The sequence below is a fragment of the Bolinopsis microptera genome, unplaced genomic scaffold (genome assembly GCF_026151205.1).
Source record: "Bolinopsis microptera isolate Bmic1 unplaced genomic scaffold, MBARI_Bmic_1.0 sca134, whole genome shotgun sequence".
NCBI lineage: Eukaryota > Metazoa > Ctenophora > Tentaculata > Lobata > Bolinopsidae > Bolinopsis > Bolinopsis microptera.
The window spans coordinates 9,723-19,971 of NW_026971906.1; the positions used below are offsets into that span (position 1 = coordinate 9,723).

General features: G+C 34.4%; 1 protein-coding gene across 1 annotated transcript; it reads left to right on the top strand.

The window, feature by feature from the left end:
• Window positions 1-1,588: 1,588 nt before the first annotated feature.
• On the top strand, window positions 1,589-7,792 carry LOC134825827 (ATP-binding cassette sub-family F member 3-like). Its single transcript, XM_063838025.1, has 10 exons — window positions 1,589-1,820; window positions 2,158-2,183; window positions 2,317-2,404; window positions 2,675-2,743; window positions 4,893-5,687; window positions 6,293-6,480; window positions 6,611-6,780; window positions 6,944-7,077; window positions 7,340-7,458; window positions 7,779-7,792. Exons 5-10 carry the CDS (start codon window positions 5,584-5,586, stop codon window positions 7,790-7,792), a joined length of 729 nt encoding a protein of 242 aa, XP_063694095.1. The 5' UTR covers window positions 1,589-1,820; window positions 2,158-2,183; window positions 2,317-2,404; window positions 2,675-2,743; window positions 4,893-5,583.
• The last annotated feature ends 2,457 nt before the right edge of the window (window positions 7,793-10,249 follow it).

The window sequence follows — 10,249 nt, forward strand, 5'->3', positions numbered from 1 at the left end:
TGACACCCCCCCCCTTTAGACGACATTTGGCATTAAAGAAATTTGTAGGACAGCAATAAACTGGGATTGAAAAGAATCAAGTACTCACGTAAATTTGGTAACTTCACAACAGCAATCTGTATTCTCCAATCAGAATATTTCACTGTGTTCCAAAACTGACAGGATGTTCCTCTTTGATTTTTATACAATCGAAATATTTTCTTCAAAACTTTCCTCAATTAATTTGTCTTAATTCCAAAAAAATATTTCGAAATTTAGGAGTAACTTCTCAAAAATTTCCTCTTTTTCCTCCCGTTTTTTCCTCCCAGGCTGCCTCGCAAGATGCCGTGTTTCCGGATGTGGGCCAACCTTAGAGTGAGACAATCACCATCGCTGGATTTATTTGTGTATTATATTGTTTGAATAATTTACTTTGAAAACAAAACAACATTTTAAAAAAATTTACAGAGCTGCGGTACAACTGAGCACTAAGTTTAGTTCATTCCCATTACAAAGATGCTTCATTCATTGTAGGATTTTAAGGTACTTCTGTACCACATTCAGCTTTGCCATGAAACTCCTCAAAATTGTTGTCATTTGATTTCTTTTTGAATTTACAGACTAGACTCAGCTTCAGGGTCATCAGAGTTGTCCACTTTATTCTGCGTTTGTTACCTGCTCAATGAAGTGTATTCTTGATCAGGATGTGTGAAGTATGTTCAAAAGATGAATGGAAATATAAATGCCCTAAATGTGTGATCAGATATTGCTCTCTTGACTGCTTTAAATCCCATGAGTGTAATCCACTTTTGCAGAAAACTCCGATTCAGCCACAAAAGAGAGGACCTAGGCCTCTTCAACTTGACTCTGATGACGAGACAGATTTGCTAACATCAGAACAGCTTCAATCTCTAAACTGTGATGCAATGACACAACTTCTTGGTAAATGGCCTACTGTTATGATAGTACCACAAACTTTACGAAATCTCTTTTGTATAAATATCTGGGATATTGACTTTAAATTACCGTTTCACAGAAACAGTAATACAAATATAATGGTTTACCCATTTATACACAAAATTTTCAACTTCACCATACTTGCATTCTTTATGATTAGTAATTTATCTCAGGGAATCCTCATCTCAGAAACATTTTAATGGACATAAACTCAGCCCGGGAACCAGAGATTGCCCTAGAACACTTCTATGATGAACCAATTGTTTCAGAGTTTATAAGCAAATGCCTTGAAACTTTTCCAGAGGAGGCATCAGGATAGCTAATTTATTTATAGCTCAAAGCCATGTTGCTTTTTAAAGATTTTTTATTTGTGACTGAATTCTAGTTTTTGAGCCAATTTACAATATTTTGCCCCCCCCCCCCCCCCCCCTCAATTTGGCTTACAACAAGATACCTCTTATTTTTTATTTATGAGTTGTTTCTGTCATGATAGTTTGATATATTCACCTAAAGTGAGTCTTATTTTTTGTAAAATTGCTGCTTTTAGGGATACAATATTAAATATGACCTGGTTTAAGACCTAATATCCTGTAACATATTACTTACAGGTCACAGTGTTTCAATTAATACTAACATAGTAATATTTACCAACAGATTATGACATGTCTGATCAACAAGTTGTAAAACTACCTCGCACAGTTAGAGTTTGGAACTTTGTCAACTCGGGTCGAGGACTTCTTTCATTTTGGGCTTTAAACTTTGTTGGTGCCATCAGCACAGTTATTTACTTAAAAGTGCGATACACTGGTCTGCGACGTAAAACTGTCAGAGAGAAGATCATTGCACGTCGTCTTGCTGTAATTAGTTAACTGACTGATATGAAGGTATTTTTGATCTTATTTAAAGAGTTACAGCCATACTACGCATAATGCTTCGAAGTTCCTTTAAATATCAAATTGAATTGTTTAACCAAAACTTCAATTGTAATGAATGGCATATAATTGAAATTTATGACTGATTTGAGTAATATCATACTATTGTACCTTATACCTTTTTATTTAAGTTTCCAGTCCTTACTTAAAATTGAAGTAAATTTCTGCGATGTTTGATTAAACACTGCTGAGTATAAGTTTTATCTTAAAAGTAGTGTTGTTGAACTTCAATTTATTATTAATACATATTATCAAAATTTACATTACACCTTCGCAATTTGTGCTTCAGATTAAGAAAGAAAAGAAACACCTGAGGTTGGTCAGCTTAGTTGATTCTTGATTTTTATTCCGTAGTCCTCATTAATAAATGTGATTGAATCTGTTCATTGTAAATGTAATGCGCATGGCACTCAGCCAGAATATAATATACATAATTGTACTCTTTCAGGTACACACCACCGCCACAGTTCAAACCAACACAGAAACCTTCTAACCTGGAAAATAAAGAGTTGTGGCTCGTTCAGATTCCACCTGGGGTTAGTCTTTGTTTTTGAGATTATTGATAGCAGGAGATCAGTATAAGTACCCTCGGGTTTTTGTTCTGGATATGTTCAATTTAAGCTGTGGTTATAATATGGCAAAAATGAAAAATTGTTACTTTCTCAATTGTTTCAACCTTATATTTGCCATGGAATCTGAATAACTTACCACAAAAGATTTATGATTATATTGTCAAATTATCATGACTTGAATGTGTTGGCACTTGGCAGAGTATCAATTTAGTATTAATTATAAAACTATTTTAGGTAAAAGCAGAGTCCCTCAATGGCACGAAGTTCAAGCTGAAAAACAATAAAGTGATATCTCTGAATGAGGTTAGAATGAGTGAACCAATTATATAATGCAGTTTGATAAATTGACAACGGACCCTGAATTTAAACTTAAAGAATCTTAATTGTCAGAAACATCTTGAAATTCTCTGAATTTTCTTGTATAGTAGGAGTACCTAGTTCTGTTATTGAGGTCACGTTGACGGTTAAAGTTTAGTTCCTAGCTACTAGTAACCAGAATGCCTACAGCAATAGCAGCAAATCTGGGGAAACTTGGTGGACATTGACTTTTTTCACACAATTTGAGTATGTTCACTTCAACATTATGTTGCAGCTCATTGTGGTTAATCTCAATGTTGGAGTGATGTTTTTCTGGTGCACAAAACACTACAGTACGGTTATGTTGAATAATTGTGGTTAATGGGTCATCTATGTGGCCACTATGGTGGTTAAAATACCAGTTTTAGGGTTAACCACCATTTTGAGATATGATATTATGAACTGAGTAGTCATTATATTGAGATTATATCATGGTGCAACTATCACAAAAGTTTTCAAACCTCATGGGGAGCATTTTGTGGTCCTAATGGTGGTTAAATTGAAGATGAACGGTGAGCTATAAATATTGCTCTGATTATAGATGTATAGTGGTGGTTGTTCATTTGTGCATGGATGATAATTTTTTATCACAAATGTGCAATTTAATAGTATGGTTGATTTGAGGTGGTTAATATTCGTAAAAAGTGCTAAAAAGATGGTTAAAATGTCAAAAGTTGTTGTTAACCACCAATCAAAACATTATTAATGATTTTAGTCAACATTTTATGGTCAACAAAGGACATTTGAAGGGTCTTGATAAAATTTATCAAGAAATGTTGTCATAAAAGTGGTTAAAAGGGCTATATTACTTGCTAGGCTGTTGAACAAGGCATCTATTAAAGTGAAAATTAACCACAATATGAACTTCAGATAATGGTTTGCTATCCAAATGAGTGTATATTTGTTTGCAAATCCATAATTGACCCCAAGTTCATGCATTATGATCAATGTGCAGCTATGGTGGTTAAAATGTCTCGAAAATACCCTATATTTGCACTAATTAACCATTTTTAGAGCACATATTAGCTTTGTAAAGCTATAGCTGGCCATGCTACATTATTTAGATATAACTACCTGCTCATTTATATGACCAGAAACATTGCTGAGTCCTATGTTGCGTCCATCATGGTTAATAAAGGTCTAAAATTGACCAAAATCAGTGTTTTTGGTCGTTTTAACCACCATACGGCCACACATTTTGTTGCATTATCTTTAAAATCACTTATTATCCTCCAGCTATCTCTCATAATCAAATATCAAAACAAAATAAGGCACAAAAAGTTCGGAGGTTGCTGAATAATGGTTAATTTGTGATGGCTTCTGTTGACCGAAAGTCCAAAATAAACATGTTTTAACCACATTATGGCCACATCTAAGGTTTTATGGTATTGGGACCATAGTCAAAAGTTTTGGGCACCTGAATGGTGACCTCTGCTTTTGAAATTATGGTGATATTTCAATGCTGTGCCATACCAGGTGGTTAAGTACGCGCTAGCGCGCGCGCACGCGTACAAACATGGTTTTTTTGATATACCACAGTTGGTGGTTAACTGTTCTACATCAAACCTTCACTAAAAGTATTGGGCACCATAGTGGTGACATAATATATAAAGAATTTAAGCCTAGACTAAATATGTTGGCCTACAGATGGTTAAGTACGCGCTAGCGCGCGCGCACGCGTACACTATAACATAAACAAATAAACCACTCCACAGACCACATTTATTAATTTTTTTTATTTCCTTCTTCAACTATGTGTCAATGAACCATTTTTGTTCAATAATGACCATCAATATTAACTGTAGTACTTATATCTTCACTGTAGTAAGGGTTTGGGTGTTAGAGGTATAAAAAATGTCCACTAACAAATCAGTCATTTTTCGACTACTTAACCACCTAACTCAGCACCAAAATGTTCTGAGATTTTTTTCGTTGCACTATCATGAAGCTATGACATTTTTGGACCTATATAAATAATCAGATTACTAAAATTCATAATCTTTGATTTTTAAGGGGGGGTTAAATGCTTCAAATTGGTGTATTTCAAAGTTTCCCCAGATTTGCTGCTATTGCTGCCTAGTTATAATATTTTCAGAACACAGAGATGTTTATACACAAGAAGAGCTCTGGTCACGTGGTGTCCGCTGACAAGTCAGTTCCACTGCAGGGACAGATCACTCTCCGACACAAGATTGAGATTCCCATTCTTAATAAACCTGTGGAAATGCCAGTCGCTGAACAGTTACCAACAGATCTGAAGTACAGGCTGTCCAGGCTACCTCAACCACAGATTAAAGAAGAGATTAGTTAAAACATGTTAGATTTACTAGAGGATACCCAGTGTGACCCCTGGTAATTTCGTTTCGAACAACTAAATTTATCATTCCAAAACCTGACCCTTTTAAGTAGATATAATATATTAATTCAACTAGATTAGGATTTGATGCTAACTTTGCCCTTTTAGATGAGGGTTTTTCATAAATTATTAATTTATTGGTTTTGTATCTTTACATCTTTATTAAAGATCCGTGCCCACCCCTATCTTTAAGATATATTTGTTGAAAAATTTGATAAGAAATGTGTCAAACAAATTTTTGTGTGCGATATGTTTTGAAAGTGATGATAACATATTAATGTATATGTTATAACTACATAATATTACATTGTGACTGAATAAATTACCAATTAATTAACCAATTACCAATTAATTTTTACTAATTACCAATCATATAACTAATTACCAATTAATTAACTAATTACTAATTAATTAACTACATTAGGTGGGTATGGACACCCTACTCCAGGAATCCTTCCCAGAGTTGGACCCCTGTATTCAGGAGTACCTCCTGGGCATGCTTGATGATGACACTACAGTAGAGGATTTAACATCGTAAGTGATCCAGGTAACTTGCCTGTTATAGGTCGTAGCCTGAATACTGGTGCTCGGATAGCTCGAATCACGTGACACTTAAACAGTCAGACCTTATAAGGCATGGTTGTTATCACGTGACCACGGCAACCCGACTGCTATCTTTTAGCTGAACTGCCTATAACAAACGTTCTAAAGCTTATTAGACTCCTTCAGTTTAAACAGCTCTGAAGACTTATTTGGCAAACAAATTCATTGTATCTAGCATGGTAAGGATACCCCCTCACTCTCCGTAATCATTTTTACACATAGTTATTGTGTCAAAATTACACTAGCGTGATCATTTGGAAACCCCCCTCCCCCTCAGCCTCGACTGATTACGTAATATGTGAACGACCCCTCGAAAGATATGATTGAACACGTTTTCTGTTTTAGTTTTTAAGTTTATTGCCATTAAATAGGGTTTTACCGATCTTATCTTCTTTGTAGACTTATCAGATCTTTAGAATGTTCATAATTAACTACTTCAGATTTGTGTAAAGTTTGATAATAAGGATACTAACTCTTCTAGTAGTATTAGTTTTCTATCTAGATTTTAACTCCCTAACTCCCCAACCCTTCTGCAGATCAGATGACCTGTTCGACCTGATTGGGCCGTTTATTTTGAACGGTTGTTCAGATGTGAAAGAGGGAAAAGTAATGAAGCTGTGTGCGGCAATGTATGACACCCTCAACATACCCACCTCCAACAGTCAGCAGACCATTCTCAGCGCTCCAATTCAGATTTCTAACATGACCATCGCCGACACCAGCCGTTAGTCTGAAATATCATGTATTATTTCTGATGTTTATGGTATTTCTGATGTTTTTTTTTCAAGTCAAATATCGATTTCGGGTCGAATGTTTAAATAATTTGATACATTTTTTATTTGGAATTTCTACAGAGCTGAGCGGGAACATCTGGAAGGCCACAAAAGGAGAAAACTCAACAATTGTGAACAAACAGAAACTGGAGAAGGCAGAAGCTAAGCAGCGGGAGAAAGCGGAGAAGAAACTGTTTAATGAAGCAAACAAGAAACCACCTCCTAAAGCTGTGCACAACGACTCAGGAACAGTTAGTTAATATTGCCTGCTCTATTGGGGTATATTTTAATGAGTCAATAACGTATAAGTGCAAAAAAACACAATTTGTATTGATCATATCAGAAAATTTAATATGAAATGAAAGGTTTCTTATTTTTGTAAGCCATAATGTGTACTAATAATGTTGTTTACAGGTGCAGCAGGCAGTAAACAAGAAGGACCAGTATCTGACGGCTAAAAGTGATATCCACATTAACAACTTTGATCTCATGTATGGAGAGAAGAAACTGCTCATGGATGCCAGTCTTACAATCAATTACGGACACAGGTATGTCACTCAGTTTTGAAGCTACATAGGTCTTATCTAGGTCACTAGTCTTTTATCTAGGTCACTAGTCTTATCTGTGTCTTATCTTAATCTAGCATTAGCTTTTTTATTTATTTTTTTAACATCTTTCTATCCTGAAAAGGCTGAACTATATTTTGACAATTCCTAGTATTTTGGGACACCCTCTTGAGTCTTGATGATGTGCACTGATTTAAAGTAACCTAAAATAACCTAAAATAAGTAACTAACAGAATCATGGCAGGTACGGTTTGGTTGGAAGGAACGGTTACGGAAAGTCTACACTGATGAACGCAATAGCAAAGAGAGAACTGGCAGTACCTCCTGCTGTTTCTTTGTTACATGTAGCTCAGGAAGTGGAGGGTAAGTACTTTCTTATCAGTGATATATTCAGTAATATATTCATTATATATCTTAATATTTAATGGAAACAGTCTTCTAATCCAAAAAAATATTTAAAATTTTCCAAAGCTAGGAGGGATTTTAAAAATCTCGTTGATGCAAAATTGGACGCAAACTTTGAAGATGATGATAACAGAAATCTCATTAACAAAAAGTTCTGGTCTTTTGTGAAATCTAAATCAAACTCAAATCGCATTCCTGAAACAGTCAGCTACAATGGTTGCCTACGGTCCGATCCGCAAGGACAGTGTGAGTTATTCAATAAATATTTTAACGAACAGTTTACAGAGGGTAGTGATTATGATATAGATATCGACTTTTCCAGTGACCGTGATTTTCAGGTCAATTTCGACACTTGTAAAATCAAAGGTTTACTTGAAAATATTGATCCAAGTAAAGCGCAAGGGGCCGACAATATCCATGGAAGAATTTTAAAGTACTGCTCAGTGAGCCTGTCTAAGCCTCTTGCTATCCTTTTTGAAGCCTCTTATAAAACTGGATGTATTCCAGCAGATTGGAAAATGGCAAACGTTGTACCAGTTCATAAAAAAGGCTCTAAAATTGAAGTTAACAACTATAGGCCAATTTCTCTGACAAGCATTATTATGAAAGTTTACGAAAAAGTAATCCGGGATGAATTGCTCAATCGATGTGAACATCTTATTGATCAACGTCAACATGGTTTTATGAGTAGGAAATCATGTACAACTCAGCTAGTAAATTTCTGTGACAGCTTAGCCCTATCTCTCAATGACAATGTTCGCACTGACATAATATACTTTGATTTCCAAAAAGCTTTTGATTCTGTCAACCACGACATAATTCTGTTGAAGCTCAAAGAACAATATAACATTGATGCATCTCTACTGAGATTCTTCAAGTGCTACCTTGAAAACAGATACCAAAGGGTTGTCATTGGAAATAAAATGTCTGCTCCCTGTCAGGTTAGATCAGGTGTCCCCCAGGGCTCAATTTTAGGGCCTACTTTATTTATACTTTTTCTTAATGACATTACAGAGGATTTGTCACCGGAAACAAATATAACCATGTATGCTGATGATACTAAAATATGGCGTAGAATCACGTCCCAGGATGACCATTGGCTGCTCCAGCGGGATATTAACAGTCTTCAAAATTGGGCTCATCATAATAAGATGGTGTTTCACCCTTCAAAAAGTCACGTTCTTTCTATTACCCGAGCATATTCTATGAATCGTAGTGTTAATTTTGTGTACTCAATGAATGAAACGGCTATCGAATACACAGATATTGAAAAAGATCTTGGAGTGCATATCAATAGTAAGTTAGATTGGTCACATCACTGTGATATGATATACTCTAAGGCTAGTCAGAGGTTAGGCCTTCTAAAAAGAACATGTTACTTCACCAAGAACACTAAAAAACGTCGGGCCTTCTATCTATCTCAGGTTAGAAGTCATTTCGAACACTGCACAATTGTCTGGCGGCCTCATTCAGAAACCTCGGTGGAGAAACTTGAATCGATACAAAAAAGAGGTATCAAGTGGATCCTTAATGATATTTACTTGAGCCTTAGGGACAAAAAAAGGTATTTCATAGCGTGTAAGGAACTAAATATCCTTCCACTCTCGGTGAGGTTTGATTACAAGGATATATTATATTTTCATAATATTTTTTATGACATGTCAGTTGTGACATTTCCACCTTACTTACGACGTTTCATGGGAAGTAGGTTAAGGCGATCACATCTAGACGATCTCAGTATGATTAGTGACATTTCTCCTCAAGTTCCACAAAACCTTACGTCAAGCCAGACCAGATGTTCAGGCATTTCTAAGTCTTACTTTTACAGAGCACACATTCTTTGGAATAAACTCCCTTATGAATTAAGGGAAATCTCAAGGCCATCCGTGTTTAAAACCCATTTAATTAAGTACCTCTGGACAGTTCTAAACGACCATATAACATCCTCTGACAGTTAAACAATTTACCTTAATGTAACTATATTGTCTAAATATAAATTGATAAAAAGTATAATTAATAAAATATGTTAAATAAAGTGTGTGTGTTTATAATTATGATTTATGGTACATTGTTATTTATTATATTTATATTTTAGGCTGTAACCTTATTAGTTCAATGGAATAAACCTAGCATGCCTTGGTTGCAGCATCGCTTCACTTATAGGTGCATTTAGGGCCCGATGTAATTGCTATGATCAGTTTACTGGTCAACTGGTGTTTCGGTGTCCCTTATTTTGTTTACACTCGGTCACTTGTCAAGGCATGTAAGGTCATTCGGCGATATTTTCTTTGAAATAAAATGATGTATTTGTGTAACAATTTGAAAGTTTATTGATAAAAAAAAAAAACCTAAAGTAAGTAATATCAAGTGTAGTTTTAATTTTAAACTTGACATTTTCCGCTGAGATTGTGACATTTCTACCCGGCCTGAAGTGTCAGATTGTTAATTATTAATTAAATTTTATAATTAAATTTTATAATTAAATTGTATAATTAAATTGTATAATTAAATTGTATAATTAAATTATATAATTAAATTGTATAATTAAATTGTATAATTAAATTGTATAATTAAATTGTATAATTAAATTGTATAATTAAATTGTATAATTAAATTGTATAATTAAATTGTATAATCAAATTGTATAATTAAATTGTATAATTAAATTGTATAATTAAAGAATTAAATTGTATAATTAAATTGTATAAATTTTAAATTGTATAATTAAATTGTATAATTAAGTTGTATA